Source organism: Dromaius novaehollandiae, chromosome 27 (genome assembly GCF_036370855.1).
Source record: "Dromaius novaehollandiae isolate bDroNov1 chromosome 27, bDroNov1.hap1, whole genome shotgun sequence".
Taxonomy (NCBI): Eukaryota; Metazoa; Chordata; class Aves; order Casuariiformes; family Dromaiidae; genus Dromaius; species Dromaius novaehollandiae.
Window position 1 is genome coordinate 2,042,230 of NC_088124.1, and position 25,458 is coordinate 2,067,687.

The 25,458-nt window shown below is 54.2% G+C and overlaps 2 protein-coding genes and 1 long non-coding RNA gene across 8 annotated transcripts in view; 2 read left to right on the forward strand and 1 right to left on the reverse strand.

Moving 5' to 3' along the window:
* Window positions 1–2,123: 2,123 nt before the first annotated feature.
* On the forward strand, window positions 2,124–3,697 carry LOC112983857 (uncharacterized). Its single transcript, XR_003259361.2, has 2 exons — window positions 2,124–2,573; window positions 3,607–3,697. It is a non-coding gene; the product is annotated as an uncharacterized LOC112983857 (long non-coding RNA).
* Window positions 3,698–4,620: 923 nt separating this feature from the next.
* DENND2D (DENN domain containing 2D) lies at window positions 4,621–16,962 on the forward strand. Its single transcript, XM_064498193.1, has 12 exons — window positions 4,621–4,779; window positions 8,487–8,671; window positions 9,320–9,432; window positions 9,552–9,621; window positions 10,566–10,643; window positions 10,757–10,897; window positions 12,840–12,988; window positions 13,181–13,358; window positions 13,634–13,675; window positions 14,029–14,119; window positions 14,566–14,805; window positions 15,307–16,962. The coding sequence occupies exons 1-12, from the start codon at window positions 4,725–4,727 to the stop codon at window positions 15,366–15,368; spliced, it is 1,404 nt and encodes a 467-aa protein (XP_064354263.1). The 5' UTR covers window positions 4,621–4,724; the 3' UTR covers window positions 15,369–16,962.
* Window positions 16,963–21,354: 4,392 nt separating this feature from the next.
* Window positions 21,355–25,458, reverse strand: part of CEPT1 (choline/ethanolamine phosphotransferase 1) — a 32,413-nt gene continuing 28,309 nt past the window's right edge. For all 6 annotated transcript variants that reach the window (XM_064498196.1, XM_026101225.2, XM_026101227.2 and 3 more), the window contains exons 7-9: window positions 24,434–24,592; window positions 23,042–23,167; window positions 21,355–22,280 (exon numbers count right to left, since the gene is read on the reverse strand). In XM_064498196.1, coding sequence (XP_064354266.1) covers window positions 22,161–22,280; window positions 23,042–23,167; window positions 24,434–24,592 — 405 coding nt within the window. In that variant the 3' untranslated portion in view covers window positions 21,355–22,160. The remainder of the gene's footprint in view (window positions 22,281–23,041; window positions 23,168–24,433; window positions 24,593–25,458) is intronic.

Below are 25,458 nucleotides of genomic sequence, written 5' to 3' on the forward strand. Positions count from 1 at the left end.
AGATGGGGCCAGGCCACCGTGCCGGGGGATGTCGGACCCCCGCGCGCACACAGGTGCCCACCCCGCTCCGCAGAGGAGCAGGACTCACCCTCGGATTTCCCTTCCCCAGCAGACAACAGGCGCTGCCGCGGCTCCTGCCCTCCCCTTCCTGGATCACTCAGCCCGGCTTGGAAAATCCCCAGTTTCCTCCTTTTATTTATCAAGTAGGGAATTAAGCTCCCTGCCAGCCACTCTGACCCTCTCCAGCACCGCCCTGCCGCTCTCCCCGACCCGTGCCCGGAGCCAGGGCAAGCTGCCGAGGCTGCAGCACCCGGCACGGGCACTGCGGGAGCAGGGGGGACCTGATGCCACCCCCTGAGCTCGGCCCCAGCCCGTGGTCTCCATCGTCCCCAGCATCCTTGGTGCTGGCAGGTAGGTTCAACCTCGAAGCTTCAGATCAGGGACTCCCGAGGCCCTTAAAAAGGGCACCCACAAGGTCAGACCCCACTGCCTCCATCCACATGTGCCACGAGTTCCTCGGGCTCAGCCAAGCGCTAATTCCACACCACGGACCTGACCAAGGGGCAAAGAAGGGGGAAGGCTTTGAACTGAGTGGAGAAAGGGGCAGCAAGCACCTGGAGGTCAAAATTGGGTGCCTCCAGCCTGGAAATCAGCTGCACACTTTGCACGGGGCAGGTGATTAACCCTTGACCAAGGGCCTGATGCTGCCAAGGGCCAACCGGGACGGGACGTGGCTCTCAGAGGAATTTTAACCCAAAACAAGCAACTGGCTCAGTATGGAAGGAACTGGGAAAGATCCTGTGTTACACCTGAGGCCGGGCTGCGCAGCGCGACCCTTTCCATCTATGGATGCCCCCCCCACGTGCAGCGACGCCAGCCCGGCCATCAGCTGTAAGCTGAGACGTCTGAGCACCTCCTGACTGTCAAACGGCCCCAGAAAATTACGGTTTCCCTGCACTATATTTGAAAAGGACGTTGAGGACCAGCACCAATCGTCGCAGGCAGCTCGGCGCTGCCCAAGCCCCTCTGCCAAACACCAGCTCCAAGAAATCCTAAGGCAGCATTGAAGTGCCTGAGATTAAAACCAGTTCAGCGCAGGCAAAAGCGGTCGGGTCTACTCTGCTTTCTAATCCCCGGGAGCTTGGCATGCCCCTCTGCGACTGCCAGGGCCAAAAGTGGGTCCTAAAACTAAAAGATGAGCTTTCTTTTAGGGAACAACTAAAAGATGAGATTTCTTTTAGGGAACAACCTTCAATCCCTGGGGTCTGTGGCTTGGATACAGAGCTGTCTGCACCCCGGGCATTGCAGCAGGGGCCTTTGGGGGTTGATATGCACCTTGCTAAGAAGTCCTGATTTTGCCGTCCCGTGAGGGCCGGCATCGCTCCTCCTCGCCCAGTCCGGGATATTGCTTCACTCACAGTCGTGGGCTGGAGCGTCCCAGCTTGCCCTCCGCCTCCCTGTCCCAGCAGGTCCCGTGCACCCACGGGCGTCAGGTGGAAGAGGGGCAGGCAGAGGATGGCACGTGGTACCCGCGTTTTGGAAGCCGGGACTGATCACAAGGAACCGAACAGGGAGGAGAGCGAAACGTCGGCAACAGAACCAGTATAAACACAAGTGAGCTGAGCGCGCACGTCCTCAGCTCCCCAGAGCAGGGCAACCAGGCGAGAAAGGGAAGTCTCCCTGGAGGAAGGTCCCCTCTCCAGCGAGGTGGGCAGCCGCTGCAGGACCCAGCCAGGCTCGGAGATGCCCACCGGCCTCCCCGGAGAGACTTATTTGCTCTGATGCTGCCATCCAGTGGGAGAAACGCCCTGGCGTGGAAAAGCAGCCCCTCCGCTCCGAGCAGAGTCGAGGGCCCACAGGCTGAGCCTCCTCCCGGGAGGAAGAGGAGGGTGAGGAGCCGCGCAGCCCCTGCGCCCCAGCACAAACCGGGTCGAGGTGGCAGGGACACCCCGGTCCCCCATCACGGAGCCGCCGCGATCCGGAGAAACAGCGGGGCTCAGCCCTGGCCGGCGGTCACGGGTCAGCCCCAGCTCCGCGGCGAGAGCTCCAGCTCGCAGCAGTGTCTCCCAGCAGCTGGATGTTTGCAGTATGAAAACATGGGAAAACACGATGTTTGCAGAAAGGCAAATTCCAGCCTCTATTTATCAGCACTGGGGCTGAAAGCAAAGAGGGGGAAAAAAAAAAAAAAAAGCTTCCTGGGCTTGGTTTGGCAAAGCGGAACAACTCTGGCAGCGGCGACAAAGCAGCACGACGGCAAATTTTGCATCTGCGGTGGCCAGAAACCCCGAGGATCCCACAATGCGCCCGTTTGTTGTCACAGTGGGTGGCTGGATTCCCGCAGAAAGGAGCTTTCAGTGGAAACATTCAAAAGTTCAAACTCTTCTAGCGATGCAAGGTTGAGCTTGATTGTGCGGCGGGCACAAAGGGACAGTGTTTCCCCGGGAGCAGGGAGGTTTTGTGGCTGGAAACACGGCTCTTTTCTTCTGCGGACAGAAGCCGCGTGAGCAGATTCGAGGCGTTATCGAAGCGGGATCACGGTCGGAGACTTGGCTTAAAGGGAGATGACAGAACAGGTTTGTGCAGATGGAAGAAAAAAAGAATTTGGGGATTTCTTCCAGGCAAGGGAGCTGCTCTCAAGGTAGCTCCAGTTTGCAGGAATTTAGGGGGTTTTCTCCAAAATCGAGGAGGAAAAACCCTAAATTTTTGTCTTCGCTTTGTGCCAACGTGAAATTTCTCCTCTCTGCAACACAGCCCGTGCATGCAAATAAGCTGCTCTTTTCTCCGGACCGCACAAGCGCTCTTCCACCAGCTTGAGTCCAGCAAAGCAGATCCTGCCGGCCCCCAAACCAGTAATTACCCAGTAATCCTAATGGTTCACCAGCAGCACACCTGCGATGCTCCGGATCATAGGCAGAGACGTGCTTTGAAAGCATCCGCCGCCCCTGCGAGCTGGCGAAGGCAATTTTTTCCAGCTGCAAATTCAGCCCTGAGCTGGGGCTGACGCTCAGCAGGCAGCTTACGCCGGGCTGCCCCGCTTAGCGCTGCGAGGCTGTTTTGCTTGAGGCTGATCTCTTCAATTAAAAAATAAATTAAAAAAAAATTTCAGTTAAAAAATATTTCAATTAAAAGAAAAAACAGCCTGGCTAAGCAGAAATGGCAATAAATATAGGTATTATAGTCGTGTAAGCAGAAGCTGATGGGAGGTATTACAAACTATAAAATGAGGCTATTTGACGTAGGGCATCTAATCCACATCTGTCCCACCACAGAAAACAGCTGTACTCTGACACTAAGGCTGAGGACTGCACGCAGCTCATCACACTTAAAATCCTCCTAACCCATGACTGTGCCCAAAGGGCCTTTATTTATGGTATAGGAAGAGCTAAAAGTAGTAGAGAAAACACTAAGGGTCTGGGGAAGGAAAGGGGATTTTTAAAGATATCACTAGTCTTAAACAGACTTTCCCTACTGATGGGTCTGAAGGGGTAAAACAGCGAGCGATGGTCCAGCAAAGCAGAGCAGCTCCACAGCCGTTTCTGTCCCATATTTGGGAAGAGGTGGGTGGCACATTCACAAAGATAACGAACTGCCCTCCCTTCCCGACAGGCACCTACGGGCAAGACGAGCCAAGCAGTCGGCCGAGAGGCCTCCGAGTCACTTGACGTGGGATAACTCTGCGCCCGATGGAGCATGGCCAGCACGGGTGAAAGCACAGCCCGGGCTGGCGTTGCCGAGCGGAGCCAGGAGGAGCTTCTGCAGCCGCGTTTCCAGCCTGGGAAGCTTGCGAGGAGGCTGATATTGCTGAAAATGAAAGTGCAGCAGTGTAATAAAGGGTGGTGCTGCTGATTCCTCATCATTCCCCAGAGCCGGGAAGGATCTGAAAGCCACTGTCAGAGTGACTTTGGGAAACGGCCTCAGAGCAGGAGACCCCCAAACCTCCGTCCCCTGGAAGGGACGGTTCAATGTCACCCTCTGGCCCTGCTGCCTTGGGTACAGTCCCGGGCTCCCGGGGTGTAACAGGCGTCGAGGCAGTCGGGGGGAGCGGAGCAGGGCCCAGGCAGAGGGGCTGGAGATTTGGGACAGGGCCCTACGTCCCGGGCGATGTAGAGCAGAGCCACCCCTCGTCCCCGGGGTGCTGCGGACAGCAGTGACCGTGTCCCGGTGCCAGAGTGGGGCTGCCAGGCTGCCCCCGTCCCCCTGGGCTGGGGGGGGGCCCTCCTCACACCCCCGTGCCCAGTGCTTCCCTTCTCCAGTGCCCCCGGGACCCCCGGACCCAGATATTCCCAGCTTCCCTGTGCCTGGTGCTCCCAGGACCCCTATATGCAGATGTGCTCCCTGTTCCCGGTGCTCCCTGTTCCCGGTGCTCCCGGTTCCAGTGTTGCCGGTTCTCCCGGGACCCCCGTGCCCAGGTGCTCCCGAGACCCCCGTGCCCGGGGCTCCCGGCTCCCCCGTGCCCGGTGCTCCCGGGCCCCCCATACCCAGATGTGCCCCCTGCTCCCCTGTACCCGGTGCCGCCCCCCCGGTGCCCCCAGCCCGCTGCCAGGTGCGGGCCGGCCCCGCCGCTCCTCCTCTCCTCTCCGCCCCGTCCCGTCGCCTCCCGTCCCGTCCCTCCTCCTCCTCCCCCGGGAAAGCGAAAGCGCGGCGGGCGGAAGCCGTGCCGGGCCGTGCCCTCCCCGCCGCGCCGCGCCGCACCGGGGCCGCACCGGGGCCGCACCGGGGCCACCATGGCCACCATCGGCGACTTCTTCCGACGGAGCCTGCGGCGCTCGGGCCGCAGAGGTGAGCCCCGGGGCGGGGGGGGCCTCGCCGGGCACCGAGGGGGCGCCGGGACCGGCCGCTGCCGCTGCCGGTTCTGATGCCGGTGCCGGTGCCGGTGCCGATGCCGGTCCCCGGCGTCGCGGCTGCGGGAGCGGGGGGGCCGCTGGCAGCCGGAGCAGGGACTTTCCCGGGCACGTGGGCAGCGCACCGGTGCGGCACCGGCACCGGGCGCCGCAAGCCGCCGGGCAGGAGGGGGGGACCCGCGGCCCCCAGCTCGCACCGCCTCGGCCACCCGCAGCCCTGTGACCCGCGTGGGTCCCCGGCGGAGCCCTGCGCCGCTCCGGCACCGGGGCAGCACCCCGTCCCCTGGGGGTGCACCCGTACCCCATCCCGAAGGAGTTTACCCCATCCCGAAGGAGTTTACCCCATCCCCGAGGAATTTACCCCATCCCCTGGGGGGTTATCCCATCCCCTGGGGGGTTATCCCATCCCCTGGGGCAGCAGCACCCGCAGGCTCCCCTTCGGCACGTCCCTAAAGCCCTTCGCAGCCCCCCGGGCGCGCGGGAGCCCGGCAGGCAGGACACGCCAGAGCGGCGGCACGGCCCGCGAGCAAGACGGCCACGCAGGCCACCGCGGACCCGGCTGGGACACGCCACGTCCAGCCCGAGACAGCCCTGGGCATCCGGGGGGGCACAGTGCCCCCAAGCACCGGGCAGAGCCACGGCACGGACAACAGCCTTCAAAAGCCGGGGCAGAAATCGTTCATTTGCGAGCGTTCCCGCGGTAGGGGACCGACGGTCGGGGCTTTCTGGCTTGCCCGACCGTAGCTCACGTGGCAGCGGTGGGCACCAGCCTGGATTCAAGCCAGATCTGGATTCACCTGCAAGGAGAAACCGGGCGCAGAGCAGGTTGGGGCAGCCGGTGCCCTTTTGGGCTTCACCACAAGCCCCTGGGGTCCGTTTTGGGCCAGGTAGCTCCCACCACGAAGCGGGTGCGATATCTCGCCGGGTTTTCAGGCTTGGCAGAAATGGTTCACTTGGGCCAACGCCGTTTCCTCTCTGCTGGGGGCTGGTGGGTGCCCGCGCGGGGCGCCTGGGCCGTGGGGCAAAGCTCCTGCCCGCTGCAGCCGCGTCCTTATGCAAATCTCCGCGCGGCGTTGGGAGATGTCGAGGCCGCGTGACAGCCTGGGAGCTCTTCAGGCAGAAAGAAACAGGTTCTGGCCCGCCGCAGAGCAGGCCCCAGCGCTGCCTCGGCTCTCAGGGAAACCCCCTCTCGGCTGGGAAGCCGGCGGGGCGCAGGCAGGCGCCGTTTGTGCCGCGAAACCTTTTTTTCCCCCCCCTTTTAACGCGGGCGCTCCTGGGGCGCGTGCGGGCACGGCAGCCTTTGCTCTGGCCGTGCCGCCTGCGGTGGGAGGGAGAGGTGAAAATCCACAGCAGCTGCAGGCTCTCATCTTCCCGCAGCCACAGCCCTGCTCCCGGGACCCACGTCCCCACTGACCCCCGCCGCAGGCCAGGTCAGCCGAGGACGTTCCCATCATTACAGGGATGAAGGAAGGGTCACAGCAGTCCCAGCGCCCTGGTCTGGCGCAGGAGGACCATGTCCAAGAGATGCTTGGACTGTGGGGTGATCCCCAAGTCTCCCCAGCTCGGGCTAAGGCACAGCAGTCGTAGAGCCGCTCGCGTGGTCTCACGCAGGCTTGTCGGCAGGTGCACGGGGCCCGTGTCCCTCGGCGTCACCGGCCACGTGAGGGACTGGTAACCCTGCCGGTCACTGGGAGCTCTGAGTACTGATGCTATATTAAAACGGTCCAGCGCTGTGGGACGTTGCATGGCCCCATACGTCCCCAGAGCCCATCTTCCAGCCCAGGGATGCGGTATGCTCTTGTAAGGAACTAGGCTATGCCCGCGAAGGCTTTGCAAACAGACCCATGCTAGCTCGTGGCTTGGAGGAGAAGGCCTGCCAGGTATCAGTCCCAGCAGGACTTGCTGCACTGATCTGTGCTTCGGTGGCAGCGCGGATCCACCTGCAAGGACAGCCCCGCAGCCCAGCGTGACAACACTCCACGGAGTCAGGGGGTCATGTGGATTTTTGAAGATCCAGTTGATAGGATTCAAACCCAGCTCTCACGTGGCAGTGGGTCTTGTATTCCTCAAATACAGGAGCTGCTAAAAATCCCGTGCTGGATACGTGAGGGACAGGGCAGATGGGATCCAGCTGGACTTTCCCTTTACCCTGGCAGCTGGACGGAGCAAGGTGAACGCCGAGCGCTAAGCTGGAGCATCTTGCTCTGCTGTTGCCCAGGTGTTTGCGTGCCGAGGACAAACCAGGAGGTCGTCTGCATCCCTGTCTCATCCTCCTGGGCTTTCTCCCACGTGCTTCCCACCGCTGTGCGGCAGGGGAGAGGAGGCGGCTTCCCGGGATGAGTTTTGCCTTGCCAAGAGGAACGACTTTGACTGCAGAGGTGGTGCGGCCTCGAGGCAAAGCTGCCGTGGGCGGCTGGTTTGGGAAACGCGTTTCTGTTCCTCGGAAAGGGACCTCCCAGCACGCGGGGCACCTGGTGGCACGGTGCCGCAGCTCCTCCAGCCAGGCTGGCGTGGACCTTTTCTGCCCCATCAGCTCCCGATAACCCAGAACAAAGGTTGGGGACATGTTTCCAGACTGGAGGGGCTGGCTAGAGAGCCAGAAATGTGTGTGTGGGGGTGTCCATCACCCATGCATCCCATGTTAGAGGATGCCAGCGCGGCTTTCAGAGGGGAACATCACGCTGGGGAGGGAGAGGGATGAGCCGAGCATCACCGAGCCCGAATGGGCAGCCCACCACAGCCGAGCTGCGGCACAGCCGAAAGAGCCCAGGGCCAAAATCCAGGATGCCAGGACAAATTGCAGGAGTTGGTTGTTTAACCCAGCCACAGTTTATTTCCCTGCCGGTTTTTCCTAGGAACAGCTCAAGCATTCCCGTTCCAGCTCCCGGCTGGAACCAGAGCAGAGACTGAGCCTGGGATGTCCTCAGTGCTGGGAACTGGAGATGTAGAAAGTCGCAGGCAGCTGCGGGAGAGGGAAGTGCTGCAGCGAGGCCTGGCTGCTCAGCCGCGGGACTCACACTTGCGATTTAACTCATATCCTTCCCAGCCCTCGCATCACGCTGCCCGGCCGTGGTCATCATGGGACCAACGGGGGCTCTTTGCATTCTGGTGTCTAGTTCTTCGGGTTGTGGCAGCTGAGGCTTCCCAGCTGTTCTCCCCGACCAGCAGAACAAGAAATACGACGTAGTCTCGGGGAATTGCATCGCTTTAGGATCTGCGGCTTCAGGAAAACTCTCAAGTCCCTCATTTGCAAGCAGCAGAGTTCCCAGGACTGAGGGCATCTGGCAGGGAGAGGTTTGGATTCGTTTTACTGGCGCCTCTGGAGGCGTTCGAACAAGACCTGGGCTGTTTGGTTGCTGGTTTTTGACCGAAGGAAGTGTATTTAACAGCTTGAAAGCCATTCCCACACCTTCGCCTTGGGTGTCTTCTCCAGAGACCTTCTGCTCTCTGGGATCCCGTGTGCCCGCTTCGCTCTGCGCCCTCGCTTGGGTCGGGGTGAAGGAGGGCTCAGAGGTGTCCGATGCTGCCCAGGTGCTGGGGCTCTTCGATTTCATCCAACAGACCCACAAAAGCCATTTTTTTTTTGGCCAGGGCCGTGATAACTCTTGCTTTCTCAGGCACCCTTTTCTTTTCTTTTGGCTACAGAAGGAAAAGAGGAGACCCCAGCTGCAGAGAGCAACCCCTCGCGGGGGTCCCAGGGGAAGGCCGGAGACCACAGCTCTGTCCTCTACTCGGCCGGCCAGTTCTTCTTCGAGTACCTGGTGGTGGTGTCGCTGAAGAAGATGTCGGACGGCCATTACGAGCCCAAGATATCGTACCAGTTCCCAAAGGTATCTAGCCCCGCATTTCTGGATGTGGGAGGTGTAAGAAGTTAGCCACAAGCCACAGGGACTTTTGCAGGAGCCGTGAGACTTTTTCAGCTTGTGGGAGACCAGGAGATGGGTCCTCTGAGGTTAAGAGGAAATGGGGAGGTTGCTTCTTCCCCATCCCTGGAGCCGGGGAGAAGAGGAACAGAAAAACACCCCTGCGCCCTGGACCTGGACATGCAAACCTCAGGGCTTTGCCTGCTATGGGCTGGGATCACTCTGATGGTTCCTCTCTGCTCTCCCAGCCCAGGGCCCACAAACCGCAAGAGAAAAAGCCCCTTGGTGCTCCCTGGTCTCACGTTTCCCCAAAGGGAGATCCCATTCCCGGTCCTGGGAGCTCCGGCAGCAAAATCGCGGCAGCACGTGGGGGAGAGCCTTGTTTTGCAGAGAGGTCCATGGCAGGAGCCCTGGGTGCCTCTGCTTTGCCCCATTATCCATGGGGTAAAAACACCAGGAACTGGGACTTTTGGGGGTGCTCGCCCAGGGCTGGGCAGATGCCCTCTGCTTCCACCTGAGCCGGGGGTGGCTTTGGGCCACCAGACGTGCCCCGGGGCGCAGGGGACGCCGTGAGCACCCTCTGCCACCCTGACCCAGGGCGTCGCTTTGTTCCAGCGCGAGAACTTGCTCAAGGGGCAGAAGGAGGAGGAGGAACGTCTCTTGAAAGCCATCCCTCTCTTCTGCTTCCCCGACGGCAACAACTGGGCCCCCGTCACCGAGTTCACCAGGTACCTGCCCCGCTGCGGGGGGCTCGGCTTGGCCGCGGTCTTCCAGGACAGACGGCCGCCCCTGGGGACCCCCTTTCCCCCGGCAGCGCCCTGAAACAGGACCCCTTCTCCCCTTGCAGCGAAACCTTTTCCTTTGTGCTGACGAACGTGGACGGCAGCAGGAAAATCGGCTACTGTAGGCGGCTGCTGGTGAGTGTCCTGCCGTTGGTGGCCCCGTCCCCGTGTCACCCCGTCCCCGTGCTGGGGACACGTTCCCATCTCCCATGCCCAAAGCACAGCCTGATGCTGGACGGAGGAAAGCAATGTTTGCGGTATTTGCGTAGCCCAGGATTGGCCTGAATGCCGAAAATTAGCAGCGTGGGGCCAAGGTGGTGTGAGGAGGAGCAGGGGGGAGGCTGGGGGAAGGAGCCCAGCATAATCCAGCTGGAAAGGAAAAAACAGACTGGTCTCGAGCTCGAGCTGGTCCCCATTCCGGTAGGATTAGCCCAGGTGGCTAATGGTGGTGAGCGGAGCAGGAGGTCTCGGAAGACATGTCTGGGAGAGAAAAGTTCGGGAATGTGCCAAAGGGCTTTGCAACAAAATGACTAATAACTTTGGCATCTAAATTGCTTTATCTGGGACCTGGGCACCCTCTGCTTTTATGGCAGCATCTGCATCCTTGGCCGGAGCCCCAGCTCTGAAAATCCCCTGGCAGGTGATCAGTGTTTTTTCCCCGTTGAAACGTCAGAGCTGTCCATGTCCCCATGAAGCTGGGGTTACTGGGGTCCCCAGTTCCCTCCTGGCACGTGGCGCTTTCCTGTAAAAACCCCGAGATTGCGGACAGGATCCACGCGCAGTCTGTGCAGCAGGTTTGCCCCGGGTGCCGGCAGAAATGCCTTTCAAGCCGCTGTGCCGTCCTGCCCGCACGAAGGAACCGGAGACGGGGCCCAAAACCGGTGCTTTGGTTGCGTTTTGAGTTTCATGTTGAAACACCCATCGCGGGCAAGTCAGCTCCTTTCCGAGCTGCTGCCAGCGGGCTCAGGGACGCGCTGGAGCTGGGGCACCTGGGGCTGCCTCCGAGGCTGGGAATCGAGAGCCACTTCCCGCATGCCGTGGAGATGCTAAAACCCTTTTTCCTTTCTTTCCTCCTCCAGCCAGCCGGCCGCGGCACCCGCCTGCCCGAAGTCTTCTGCATCATCAGCTGCCTGGGCTGCTTCGGGCTCTTCTCCAAGGTGGGGACGCGGTGGCTCCGTCCATGGTGGTGGTGGCCTGGGAGCCTCAGGGGCCACCGTGCCCGATGCCCGATGTCTGACAGGGTTTTACAGCCCCTTTTTGCCTCCCCCAGATCCTGGACGAGGTGGAGAAGAGGCGCCAGATCTCCATGGCGGTCATCTACCCCTTCATGCAGGGCCTGCGGGAATCGCCCTTCCCGGCTCCAGGGAAAACCGTCACCATTAAAAGCTTCATCCCCGAGTCGGGCACGGAGGTCAGTGGGGGGTTTTGGGGGCTCAGCGTGCCGCGGCAGCTCCCGGACTGCTCCGACAAGGGGTTGCAGGGCCGTCTCCGGGAGCACCTCGGCATCCACAGCACCCTCGGATGCTTGCCGGAGCTGTGGGTGGTGGGTTGGGCTGCCGGGAGCCTTTTGGCCCAGGGGACACAGGTGCCACCTCCCGCCCAGGACAGGAAGGGGGTGGCAAGCAGTGAGGATGAGGATGGGACCCAGCAGTGCTCCCAGCCAGACCGGGGAGGGACATGCGATGCCGCCCCAGGATGGCCACTGCGTTGGCCTCGAGCTGGAGCCAGAGGTGCGTTTCCCAGATCTGGGTTTCTGAAATGGCACCTCGAGTGCTTGTGTTTTGTCCCAGAAGATCCCGAGACCTTTCTCCAGCGTGGAGGAGAACGTTGCCTGCTCCATGAGCAACCCCGGCACGGCCTTTACCCGCTCCTGCCGGGTCCGGAGCAGCTCTCGCCTCCGCGGCAGCTTCCTCTTCACACCTGGGTGCTCGGCGCAGCCTCGGCACCCGCCCCGCTCCGGCTTAGTGCCGAGGGCTTGCAATTGCCTCCGTGCAAGCTTCCAGCACGCCCGGCCCTTGCTGGGAAAAGCAGCTCTGATGAGGGCAGGGTGCCCGCAGGGCTCATCACGCCCACGCACGGCCCTCCCAGCCAGGTGCCGCGCCAGGCTAGCACAGGCAGACGCTTTCCTTTGGCTTTTCCTTTCTTTTTCTTTCTCCAGCGGTGAAGCCAGGGTGGGAAAGCGGGCGGGGGGGGACCTGCCCGGGCACTGGCCCCACGCGCGGGTAGATGAGGTTCAGTGCTGAGCGCGGGGATGCATCTGAGAGCGCAGACCCTCCTGCGGAGCGTTTTGCCAGCTGGCTATGAAGCTGCAAGCGATTTCTTCATGCAGGAAGGCTTGTGCAAGGGCTTTGCCCGTTGCGCAACGCCCCAGCAGCAGGCCAGGCTGCCGGGAGCGCGCCGGGGGGCAAGCGAGGAGGAGGGTGCGTGCGGCCGTTCTTCGAAAGAGCTGCACTTTGGGGCGCCGGGCAGGAGCAAGGCACGAGAGATAAATGGGAAACGAGGCGGGACGCGAGTGCTGGGTGCTGCGAGCGCCGGGAGCGAGGCGTCCCGCAGGATCGGGGCCAGAAAGGGGCCGCGCAGCCCCGCTGAGCTCCATGCCGGCGGCTGGGATGGTGCCGCTTCGCTGGAAGGGCGTTGGGGCAGCGGCGGAGGAGGGGAAATTCCCACCCAGGGGAAGTTTGGGAGAGGGGCCAGGGCTGTATGAGGAGCTGGGCAGGGCTGTTAACCCTTTGCTGGCCGTCTCGGAGCAGCAGCGGGGAGAGCCGTGGGCCGGGCTTAGCAACCTGCTGGCCAGGGCCACCTGCAAACGCCTGCTAGAGATTTGGCCTTCGGGACATCCTCACTAGCAGCACGGCGAGTCCACTCTCGTGGAGAGCCTTTGGAGGAAGCTTGTGTGGCTTTTCTAGCAAAAGTCTTGCCCTAATCCCTCCTCTCCTTTCCCAGGGGATTTTCTCCGCTGTTGCTCTCAGGCGAGCTGCCAGCCGCCTGGATCCTGGCATGTCCCTGTTGGTCTCGGCAGCGACTTGTAGGCATTGGAGAAAAGAGGCGTTTTGGTTAAAAATCCACTCGATAAACCCCACAGTGCAGATCCCCACTAGCTTCCCCTGCATCCTCACCTTTGCATATCCCCCTTTTTCTGGGAGAATCTCCAGGCAGGACAAGGCCAGGTTCATCCCATGCAGGAGGGACTCGCTAAGGCTGCTGCAAACTCTCAGGGCAGATTTGGGCAGCGCTGGGGGCCCTCGCTGTCATTAATGGCAATATTGCAGAGCGGCTCCTCAATGGCCGCCGTTGCGGGTCCTCGTCTTGCGCCGGTGGCCGGGTGCGTGATGGGTCCTGCTCTCCCTCCCCAGCTCATCGAGCTCACGCGGCCCGTGGACGCCCACCTGGAGCACGTGGAGTTCCAGGCGCTGCTCCAGCGGCTCAGCCCCCAGCTCATCCTGCACATCTTCGCCTCCGCCGTCCTGGAGCGGCGGCTCATTTTCCTGGCGGAGGAGCTCAGGTGAGTCCCGACATGTTTAGGGGAGAAGAAAAAAAAAGAACAAAAAGGAAAAAAAACCCTCTTAATGGAGCGCGGGATGCACAGGGGGGATGCTCCTCCTCGAAGCCATGAAATCCCCCCCTTCCTCGTGCAACACCGGTGCAACCAGAGCCAAGGCACTAGGCTTCCCCACAACACATCCTTGTCCCACAGCGTCCTGTCGCAGTGCATCCACGCCGTGGCCGCTCTCCTCTACCCCTTCACGTGGGCTCACACCTACATCCCCGTGGTGCCCGAGTGCTTGCTCGACACCGTCTGCTGCCCCACGCCCTTCATGGTGGGCATCCAGATGCGTCACCTGGAGCGGGTCCTGGATCAGCCAATGGAAGAGGTATTGCATCGCGGCGGGGAAGGCGTCTGGAAGGAGCCGCTGGCAAATCCATCACCCTGGATTTCTGCTGGCTCTGGGGTTGAAAGCTCTGGCCAGGCCCTTTTCCCAGCCAGGGAGGATGGAGGTTGGGGCTTCTTGCGTGTCCCTTCCGTCACCTGGGGCAGCACCTCTGTCCTGCTGGGTGCTGTTAGGTGCCCCAGCATCAGGCAGGACCTGCAGCCCTGACCCTTTAGCCTTGGGAAGGCTAAAGCCAGCTGTTCTCTGGTTTCTTTTAGGCTCTGCTGGTTGACCTGTGTGAAGGGAAGATCCTCCGGGCGGTAGGTCCCCGCCGGGCAACGCGTGGGTTTGGCCTGGGTGTCCCTAGGAAGGGCCCCTTTCCCCGTCCTTTCCCATTGCACGGTGGCTTTCACACCGCAGCGTCAGGGCCGTCTCAATGTCACCCATCCGGGGGAATTTCCCACAAAGGGATTTCTCCACCAAGAAAATCAGGCAGCAGCGTCCACGCAGGACATGCATCCCAGGGAAACTCGGGCAGCCCGCTCCCAGCATCGCCACCGCGGCCCACAATAATTAACGGGTGCCACGGAAAGCCCCGCTAATGAGTGCGCGCAGCCGGGCTCCCGCGGCGCTTGGCGGGGACCAGATGCTTCAGCGGTGCGTTGTCTTGCAGGTGGGTGACGAGGAGGAGATCCTGCCCGCCAAGCTGCAGAACGAGGTGCTGACGTCCCTGAACCGGCACAACAACAACAACAACGTGCAGAGTAAGGCGATGGCTCGATAACCGGCCCGGCGCGCGCGAGCTGCCCTCCGCCAACGACTGAAGCGCTCAGCAAAGCGGCTTTCCTAAAATTGCCTGGTTTTGCCCTAATTTGTAACAAAATGCAGCCCTAGCTAGGAAACCCCTTGGATTATTTTCCTGCTCTGAGAAATGGGTGAGCAGGAGCAACCAATTTTGTGGAAAACCTCAGTTTTTGCCGATGCAAAAGATGCAAAGACATTGCCACGCTGGAAAGCAAACGCAGCCCCTGCTCCCTGGGCAAAATTAGCTATGGGTTGGTCTTCGTTCACTGGCAGATGGAGATTTTAAGCAAAAAACCCTTTCTGGGGATACAAATGCAGACCGCGAACCAGCCAGGGTGAACCCGGTCCATCCTTCCAGTGTTTAGCGGTCCCATCGCCACCTCTTACGCTCTGTGTCCTCTTCCAGCATCCGAGCAAGTGAACGCGCTCGTCTCTGAGGCCTTCGTGCAGTTCTTTGTGCGGCTGGTCGGCCACTACGCCTCGCACATCAAGTGGGGCAAGAGCGGCCAGGGCACCTTCCAGGAGCGGGCGTTCTGCAAAGCCATCGCCTCCAAGACCAACCGCAAGTTTGTGAAGAAGTTTGTCAAGACCAACATGTTTTCCCTATTTATTGAGGAAGCGGAGAAGAGCAGGATCCCCCAGGAAGGTAAATGACTCCGTTTCTCCTTCCCATCCTGAAATTGCAGCTCCTCAGCCCCAGAGGACGCTCAGGGTAGTGGGTGCTGATGCATCTCTGTCCCCAGCTGCGGCATGGGTCCATGCCGGCTCTGTCGGTCCTTCCTCCTTCCTGGGGCTTCAGGAGGCACCAGGCAAAGCAGAGCCTCCTGCCAGCCCAGTGCTCATGGTGGATCCCTCTTTGCGACCTGCCCAGGTGCTCAAGGCTGGGCACAAGCTTGGTTGCTGCCTTCTCTGCCCTTTTTGGGGACAGACTTCATAGGGCAGGCACAGACCAGGGTCTGCTTGGGGTTAGGAGAGAGGACTGGCATGATCCCAGCTTTCTGGCTATAATCTCAGGCTACGGCACTTTTGTGGGCGTTTGCATCCTCAGCATCTCCCGTTTTCTCACTCTTTTGCGTAAAAATGCAGAAGTTGAACAGGAACGAAAGGCCCAAACATCTACATTCACCCAACACCCTTTTTCTTGCAGCATATTTCCAGCAGAAAATAACAGAATACCACGAACAAAAGAAGCACCGAAGGGACTCCTGAAGCCCAGCCCGGGAAGCGAAGAGCAGGGCTGGGGCCGAGCAGGTCTCTGCCAGCAGACCCGACCCGCGTCCCATCGGCAGGCAGAGCACGCTGGACGCTGCCGGATCCATCCGCCGGTGCCTGCCCATCCACCTGCACCCCGTGAGCCACGTGGGCAGTCCGGACACCAATTTCTATCCTTTCTTTTTTTTATTTTCCCTCAGGGCACGATTGCACTGGAAAACTCTTTTGCACAGAGCTAGCGAGCAGGCTGTGATTTCTTTCCCAATCTTGCTAGCAGCAGGGACAAACCGCAGCTCTCGCGGTGCCCAGCCCCGCGCGGAGCCATCGGGACCCCACGCGGGGACGGAGGGAAGCCAGGGAGCTGCCCACAGGACAACAAGGCTTGGAGAGTAAATGTTAAAGAAAGAAAGAAAGAAAAAAAGAATAGGAAATTAGTTCTAATTAAAACAAAGCTAGATTTTGCAAAAGGTTACAGCCCGTCACATGCATTTCCAAGGTTTCTATTATTAACACTTGTTTCACTTTATTTTCTATCAAGATACGCTTAGTAGCGGCAGGAACTCGAAAGTCTCGGTGGATTTTAGTGCTGTTTCCTCTGCAGCAGCTGCCTGCTTCGCCGTTACCACCGTGAGCGACGCTCCCAGTTTAGCTCTCTGAAGAAACGAAAATATTCTCTTCCAGCAGGTTATTTATTTGTGCTGTAATCAAACTGTGAAGGCCACAGGGCTGCGTTTGGTAGCGGAGGGAAACGGCGGAGCAACAGCCCTGGGCAGGGAGGAAGTATTTGTTAAAATTCAACAGCAAACCATGTCGACATTCTGCTTTTTCCTGGCTTCGGTGCCAACTGCCCTTAAAACCTCACGGTTCATCTCAGCGCCGCCTCTGAAAGGTGATGCCTGCAGTGGATTTAAAGCCAGGTCATGGTCCTCTCCTTTTCCTAACGTGTTCATCTGGGCAATGAATATTGCAGCGCGGAAAGCTGGCGCTGGCTGCAGACCTGCCCGGCTCTTCCCAGCCGAGCCGGGCCCAGATGCTTCTCCCCAGCAAGGGCCGGGATGGGAGATGTAGCTTTGTCCTCCTAGCCTGGATCACTCGGTCCCTGCTGGACGTGCGCTCGCGTTGGGATGTTTATCAAAAGCAGGGGTTGCTATGCGCTTTGCCGTAGCGTTGAGTTGCCATCAAGCATCACGGTGAGAGATTTTTGCACAAAAAAATTAGCAAGGTGGCTGCCAGACAGCTTTCAATTTCAGAGCTGTTGAGCATCTGACTAATGAAAACAAGACAGATGCAAAAGGCATTTATTTTAAAAGTAACTGTGTTTGTGCAGTCATGCAGGGGGGCGGTGGAAAAAAAAAGAGCTGCGCAGAGCATAGAAACTGTGAACAAAAATGAAACTTTCTAGCCATGGTGAAAGAAAATTGTTTATTTTTGCTCAAAGCCCATGTGTGCTGGGGGGAGGAAGGGAACTATCTGTTAAAAAATAGAGGGCTTTGGCACTGTAGATATCTTCCCTGGTTCCACAAGTTTCCCCTCCTGGGTAGAGAGAATGCTACAGGTATTTTACAGGAAATTAAAGATTAGTTGGTTTTTCTCTGTGCTTTTTTTCATTTAAAAAAAGTTTACCCACCAGCAGAAAACAGCAAAGGAAGCCAAGGGCAGCCATAAAGAATTGTCCCTCTTGCAAAGACTGCTTGTCCCCTTTCTCCTGCTTGCTCATTGCCCCTCAGAGAAGATGCTGACCTTTCCAGTTGGGAAGTGCAACACATCTCATCAAGACAAAGTTCTGGCCTTGAAGGTAGCTCCTTAGTAATGCACAATTGGAAGTCACATAAGGGACTAGATTTTATGATCTGTGGTTGCTTAGCCTTTGCCTGAGAAAACCTTTATAGGTTTATTCCTTAGCTGCTGCAGAAAGCAAGGAAGGCGTGCAAAAACTGATTACATTAAAAAAAAAAAAATTGTTGAAATGGAGCCAGTGCTAGAGATTTCAGCAAGGGTTAGCTACAGTGAGGTAGAAGGGTTGGCACCAACTTGCATGACTATCGATCAAAGAATAGGCTGAAATACAACCTTACGTTACTTAAAGCACATTTCCTTTTACCGCTGTAATGAAGAAATCTGTGCTCTGTGAAGCGTATCAGTTCCCAGCTCAGTTTCTCAGTCGCTAAGGGAAGACAAATGGGGACAGCAAGGACAGGTACACAGTGAGGGGAGCAGCAAGGGGGCTTTCTGGCACTACTTTTGCCCCAACTCAGCAGCAGCTTCACAGCTGCAAGCAGCTCAGGAGGCTGAACAGAGAGAGAAAACAAGCCCAGGCCCCAAATCTGCCCCAGGACCCCCCCAATCGCCCCCCAACTCCTACCATATCTTTTCAGTACATTTTTACTCTTCCTGAAGGGTCTGTCCTTGTTTCCCGAGCCCTGTGTGACTGATGCTGCTCTAGAGCAGCAATTTTTAAGGGCTTCTTGAGTTGGGTTAGCCTGACACTGGAAAGCACCCTGATATTTGCTTACTCCTCTGGCAACAGCTCTTAACACCCTCCATTTCCTGCACAGAGGGTGGAAAAACTGGATATTGCAGGAAGGACACACAGCCCAGTGATCAACCCAGATCGGCAAAGAGGACACGGTACTGAAAGTCAGGGCAGATGCTGAAGAAAAATTACCCTATTTATTTCATCTTTGAGCTCAGTCTGCTTGTCTTAAACCAGCTGCTTGTAGCTGAGCACGTTGTGTTTGCTGTTACAGACACTCAGCTGCTGTTTGTTAGCAGCAGGGACACATCCAGCTTAGTTCAGGTCACATTGTAGTGTACTAGCAAATCTCACAGCATATTTTTAAGTCCTTATTCCAGTTCCTCCTGCTCATCATCTGCCTAACACTTGATCTAAGTCTGGAATAGTAAATAAAACAGTGCCAGGGAATGTTTCCCGGAACTGGAAAGTGCTCATTTATTCTGCTAAATTGTTAACATGCTTCCCAGCATAGCATTAGCCAACTAACACTCGTACAAACAATTCCCAGGCGCAGTTTGGGAGTCAGCTCAGGAATCATTGCTGATTTGCAGTTTGGTCCCTGCTATGCAGCTGCCCTGTTTGGGAGATTAGTTTCACAGTACGGCGTGTGCCAGCTGGCCTCAATGCCAGCAAATAGTCCTGGGCATATTTAACCTACCAGGGTCAACGCAGTCATTATTGCTAAGTGTTTTCAGATTGCTCCAGTGCAATAACAGACACAGCTCCTACCTCAGATCACCTGGCTATAACCTCTGAAAATTGCTGCAGACTTCATCTCCTGCTCTCTAGAAGTGATTAAACTTCTCTGCAGCTCCATTCCAAACTCGAACATGTGGCATAGCAGCACTGGACATACCTGGTGCAAGCAGGGTAGGAGGGCATGAAGAGAAAAATAATTGTATGAAATAAACTTTGAGACACTCAGATTAAAGAAAAACAGGGCCTTTTGGAGGTATTGCTGCCTGTCTCTCTCCCCTCTATGCTCCTTGCCTTTATCAGTTCTTCAAAAAAGAGGCAACACTCCAACACCACGTGGAAACTTTCACCTTGCCTGGGTGGTTTTAGGGGAAAATTTGCTCAAAGGAGAGCAGGTTACATTTTTTTTGAAAGTTCATACTCAGACTCAGGTATTCCAGGAAGTTCAACAGGCCACTGCCGCAAAAGCTTTTCCTCGTACCGTGCCTGTTGAATGCAACAGAAAGTGAAAAAAGCTTATCACAAGATCAGGCTGAGCATACAAAATAGGGCATGCTTTACTCAGTAATTCTGTTCCCTTTCCCAACTCCTTGGGCAGCCTTAGGTCTACACGCATATCTAAGATAACCTGCAATTACAAACAAGACAGTATTGTAATGTGCAGTGCCAAGGGTAAAGTTCATTTATTCCATTATTTTATTACAGGCATTTAGGCAATACCCATATCCATAGTAACACTTTACATGGCTTGGATTACAAGCAGCAACATTTCAGAAGAGGGGACTATCCCCTGATAACACTGAAACTTTAATCAGGACAGAAATGGGAAATGGTTCCTGGCTGGCTGAATACTGCAGGCAGTCAAACTTCCAGTCAGTAAAAAGCTCAAAAAAAGGTGTATCATATTGCGTTTTGGGAACATCAATAAGCTTTAGTTTAGACATGTTTCCTAAGAAAGTTTGGTCCTAAACAGCCCTTTGAAGATTTTAATTCTTCACCATACCACAGTCTCAAGTATCAGTGATACATTATTTGGGGCAGCTTAATCCTAAAACCCTGAAGACTGGAGAGCATGATTCCCCTTGCCTGCATCTTGGACAACCATTCATACTCTAGGGACAGACCTTCTGATCTCCTGGGTTTTGCAACCCCTTTGTGCTGCTGAAAAGAATCAAACAGATCATGAAATAAGGAGAGCCCTGAGAGCCTTAAAATTATTCCAGTCTTGCACTTTGGCTTGCTCACCCCTTGAGGGGCAGCAATAGAGGCCAGACTATCCAAATCAACCCTTCACCCAGACAAATATAGCTATTTAAGACTAAATATGGTAGTTACCTAAACTCCACTTATATAGAAAACTGTGATATTAAAGAGTCTGCTGCTACCTTGTGCTGGAGGTGCTCACATTATAGAGGCACTTGGACCTTAACACTTCCAGGACACTTAAGAGCTGTGCCCCAGGTATGCTCAGAACAGTCAGAATCAGGGCACAGAAACCAAACTCTTCCAAAGGCTTTGGGTATTCCCAATACATACCCACCAGGTCCCCAGAAGAGCCCTCACCATAAAATAGCTGCTTGCAGGCTTGTAAACAGTCAGGAGCTCAAGGGCTCCTCCATGAAGTGGAGAGGCCTTCATTAGACTTCCTCCTCATCCTGCAGGAGTTTTCCCCCTTCCCTAGTGCCCCGCTCCCCAAGAGTGCCCTGAAGGCTCCTAAGAGATCTCCAACTCGCTTCTGCTGAAACAGCATCACCCCGCAGGAAGAAAGCCAAGACTCCTCGGGCCAGACAAACTGCAAGACCAAACATGTCCAGGCACTAAAGACTCAGCTGGGGAAGTCAGCACCTTCCTTCTGCTTCCTGCAACATCTCAAACAGGGACCAGACCTGGTTCTTCCCACTCAGAGGGAAACATTTCAGCAGCTAAAGCCAGGCTCCTTTTGTGTTCTCTCTCTAGCCCAAGCACTCCTGTGCTCTCTCCAAGGACACAGCTGCTGGAAAACTCCCCTCTCTGTCCATGATAACCCTGGCAATGGGTACTCTCCCAGGGAAATGGAAAAGGAGGCTTAAAAAGCTCTCTAGGTTGGGGAAGGAACTGAATTTTCTCTCCCACTTCCTGAGCATGTTTTCTAATCGCTAGGGTATTACAGGAAATACATGTCACCACTTTCCCGGCTAAGTGGTGTTTTGATTTATTGATGTTATACTTTATTAAAGTGAGCTGTGCTCAGTTCCTTGACAGGAGAGACATAAACAAGTGTCTTCAGGACTGCTGCGGCTCTGGGTTCCCAATAAACAGAAGCATCTTCCTACCATCCTGAGATGCTTCACAGGAAGAGGGCTAGGATTTCAGCCACTGAGTTCGTAGCGTTTCCCAGTAACTGTCCCTGAGCAGCTCCCTGATGGCCACAGCACAACATGCTCTGGAAGTACTCCCTGTGCTCCGCATAGCAAGCCTAGGCACTTTATTCAGGGTTTGAAATGCCCCTCCGAATGCCAGTGCCTGTGGCACATGCTGCAGCACTTCCCCTGTTAAACCCTCTATTAAATTTAACTTAGCCACCTTGACTCAGTCCACCACATCTAAAATGGCATAAAAACTTACTGTGCTAAGTAGTAGAGAAAGCTCTTAGGAACCCTGGGATGACAGCACTATACACAAGTAAAGCACTAGAAAATTGCTTTCTAAACAGCAGGCAGGATTGCACTTTGTAAGTCTAAGTACTTCACCCAGCAGGACAGAGCAGCAGACACATATAAAGACAACTGTTGCTCTCAGAAGTCTTATTTATTAAGAGCAGAAAGGAAATTTTGCTTAAGTTTTATACATAAAAAAGTAAACAGTAAAATTTTCTTTTTAAAGACTTTCCACAGAAGAAAATTGAGAAATAAGTTGTCTTTTAGATAATGTTTATTTTAAAAAAATAAAATTAATTGACAAAGATACCACACTATTTTGCATGCCGGTCATCCCTTCAGCTTGCAAACCCTGCTCAGTGGATTGTTCTTTCTCAAACTGCTTTTATCAGCAATGCATAAGCAAATGAACTGCATCAATCTGGACTCAGACCTTGTCAGCTACTTCAGCGACACAAGCTAGTGCGATATCTCTGTTTTTACCAGCTCAGGTCTTTAGTAAATAAATTTCAAGTGGACACTAAACAAATATTTCACTAAGAGATGATGAAATATTAAAATTAAAAGCAAGTTGTATTGCAGCTTTAATTATACTACATTAGAAACTTGAGTTGTTTGGGGATCCATTCACCATATATAGATTATTTTGTAATCAAGGTAGTTACGAAGACAGAGCATTACTCCCTGCATGCTTTCCTGGGCATTGAACCAATAGAGTTGACTACATGTAGAGTTGACTAGGGTGTACTTGAAATTCACTCTCTCAGGCAGGAGACTAGTTAAGGAGTGTTACTGATAACAAAGAATAAAAGTTATACAACATTGATTATCATAAATTAATTTGTTCTTATCTGCTTTTGCCTTAGTCTCCTACATATCTTCACGTCCTTTCACGTAGAAAACCAACTCTTCCTTGTTTCTCCTTATGGTGACCCCCATTTACTAATGGTGATTAGAATGCGTGGAGGAGGACTTGATTCGGAATACGTGGATGTGCAGATGGGCAGCAATCTGATTGCACACACTGACACAGTATCGAAGCAAATCAAAGAGAGACAAGATCTGCCAAGGGAAAAAAAATTGTCATGGAGACATGGATCTAAACACATGTAAAAGTATCACATGGCCAATATTATTCAGAATAAAAGCACTCAGTCTGCTTCTCTGGAACTAAATCTCTGACTCTGTCTTTAGTGAATGTTTATTCCTGTGGTTTCTAAAGATACTGGGTTTTCTTCCAGCTTTATAAAAACATACAGATTTTAATTCTAGAGTCAGAGAGGGAGGTAAAAGAGTTATAACTACTATACACATAAAATGAAATGCCCAATTAACTCTGAATAGTGATAATACATAATGTATCAGTTCTATTTATTAAAAGCTTTACACTGTTTTAGTGGAGTAAGCTTGAGTGCTCTGTAAGCACATGTTTATCTTAAGATTTTTCTTCACATTTGCAGCTAGTATGACAGATGTATATGTCTTCAAGAGATTAAGGCATAGCCATACACTTCACATGTACTGTATTCCCTTGCTAACAAGGCATCAGCACAGGTCTTCAAAATACTCTATTCTAAGCTTTGAAGATTTGCTACATGGCTTTAAAAGTCCATTTACACTATGCACAGAGTCCCTACCACCAAGCAAACCCTGTTTACCTCAGTTTGCATGAGCCCTATTTAAAATTGGCTCAGGAAAATATGTCCCCAGCCCATCGTCCTCTAGCTGAGTCAGTTAGCCTCAGCCAAGGCAAACAGTGTTTGTGGAAGGGCACAAAATGCTTGTAATGATTGCTGGCAAACAGAAAGCGAGCCCATACTTACCAGGGCAATCCAAAGTACAATATACTCATCAATAAAGCTGTTGAAATACTGGTCCAAAAACAAGAGCGCTGGGCCTATGAATGCTGTGTCGTGCAGGTGCATTTCACTCTTGGTCATGTGTGCAACCTACATAAAAAAAGTTTAAGCAATAAACATACTCCAGCAAAGGTAGAGTGATTTCAGAATGCGCAGCCAAAAAAGTTTTCATTCAAGCCACATTTGCTATGAGATACATCGAGTACTTAAGTAGCTATGAGAGTCTACAGCTACACAAAATGCAAGGTTTGCAGAGTAGAAGCCTCTCTCATTTGGACAAAGTTTAGCTACAGGAGAAAAATCAACACTGCTCTAGCCTACAAGCTTTTCCTCCTGCCAGAAACAAAACAGTAATCTGCAAGCAGAATAGTGCATTTCAGGTTTAGTTGAGCATAGAAACAAAACTTCACAACTGCCTAGATCTTAAAGAGACACTTGGTGTTCCTCACACTTCACCAGCTGATTGCTGTCCGATGAGGATAACCATATCTCTGGTATAAGTTCAGTGATCACACCTTTTTGTGCCCGAGTGCAGTCTTCCTGCCCTCCCCCATGTGTGCACACACACATGCACACTGCACAGGCTGTCCTGCACCACATCCTCACTTTTACCAGCACAACTGTTTATGCGACTGTGTGGTGTACAGGTCTTGGTTAAAAATAACTTTATTTCCATGTGGGTTGTGTCCAACACTGATCCAACTCACATGGCAATACAAGATATGCCTTCAGAGCTAAGGAGGTGGCGCGGGGCAGCAGCTCTCCATTCAACAGCAGTTTCCCTCCCCTCTTGACAGCACTGCTGTCTGTTCCCTGGTACAAACCAGTTAAACAACTGGAGAGAAATGGTAGTTACAATTAAGGTGAACCCCAAGTAATTGTTCTAAACTTGACAAGTAACTTCTGCCAGAACTCTTCAGCTGGCTTCAGCAGTTCTACCTCTGCTCCTTCCCCCAACGGGCTCCCCTCCCTTCTGCACCTGCATGTGAGGAGGGTTTCAGCTAGCTCTGCCCACAGCCCAGTTCATCAGTCACGAGCACAAACACATGGCAGAAATGTGAATGAGCAGTTGGGAAAGAGGAACAGAACTTAGGGAACTGTAAACTGTCCTGGCACTAACTATGTAACCAGGGCCTGAGCTTGAAGGTTACTACTGCCATTTCAAACGCAAATAAAGGCTCGTGTTCTGTTCCCTGCGCTTCACAACTTCTTTAACAAGGGAAGTGCAAGTATTGTATCATTTTAGTACACAAACCAGAATAAAGTTAGTTGATGAAATATGCAGAGAACTCTAAAAGCTACAAAAAAGTTCTACTGCGATAACAAAAAGAGACTCAGTGATTCGGAGGCACTTACCACTAGCTTATTTGTTATCTTAGCGGATACAAAACCAAAAGTAAGTATATACAAGCAGGGATGCTTTTCAAAGAGCTGCACAGCAGATTTCTTGTAGATCATGGCAGCTAATGCGATCACTGACCCAATGTGAAGAAAAGGTGAAAGGACGCTCGTTCCCTACAGTAAGATAAAGTGTTAAATTAACAAAACATACGCATTGCAAAAAAACTCAGTAAACCAAGTATTTGTGTGGTATGCAGACAGGTGGTTTGTAACCAACATCACATTAAAAACATGTCTTTCGGAACACACATACTAGCAGGAACAAAATGCGGTGAAACCTGAACGAGCGTTGTTTGATAATGTGGTTGAGCCTTTCTTGTGCTGGCATCCTACTACATGCCTCGTGTACAGGTTATAAATTAGTTTAAGTCACAGTCTCAGAAACAAGATGAGGGGGAGAAGAGGCTTTAGACAGCAAAAAACGCACTGTTTTGACACTTGTCTAACAGGTAAGGGCTAATTTTCTGTTAGCAAGTGACAGAAGACAGTACTACTGCCTGTCTTTCTGTGCCAGCTAGACAAATTTAACTAGAACAGTTTTTTAGGGAGGCAAATAGTAATTATGCTGGTGTAGAATGGTTCTTGGAAAACTCTTTGGGCTCCAAAATCAACCATCTTCTCTACTGAAGCAGAAGAGACTTTCCCAGTTCCCCTCACTTGTGCTTTTCCACTGATATGAACATTACAAGTCTTCTAGAAGGATGAAAACCATAGCCAGCCTTCTTGACAAACTTCCTTCTGAATGGATTTTTGCACTGGGCTTTTTTGTGAACTCTGGGGGAGTGTGCATTTGCATAATTTGTTTTCTATGATTAACTCAAAAGCAAATATCAAAGTACCATAAGCATTTTTAATCACTCAAAATTTAAAATTTTGACTCCTAGAACTACTATTCTCATGCAGACAATATTTACCTTTTTTCCAAGCCAGCAAGGAAGTGAAAGGAGACTATTTTACATGTAGGAGATCTTATGTGAAAT

What these genes read in the sequence shown, in the direction of transcription:
- DENND2D (XM_064498193.1), top strand. Translation starts at nt 4,725, where the DNA reads ATGGCCACCATCGGCGACTTCTTCCGACGGAGCCTGCGGCGCTCGGGC. An exon ending in TCCCCGAGTCGGGCACGGAG is followed by an intron (nt 10,898 to 12,839) that starts GTCAGTGGGGGG and finishes CTCCCTCCCCAG; the next exon opens with CTCATCGAGCTCACGCGGCC. An exon ending in GAGCAGGATCCCCCAGGAAG is followed by an intron (nt 14,806 to 15,306) that starts GTAAATGACTCC and finishes TTTTTCTTGCAG; the next exon opens with CATATTTCCAGCAGAAAATA.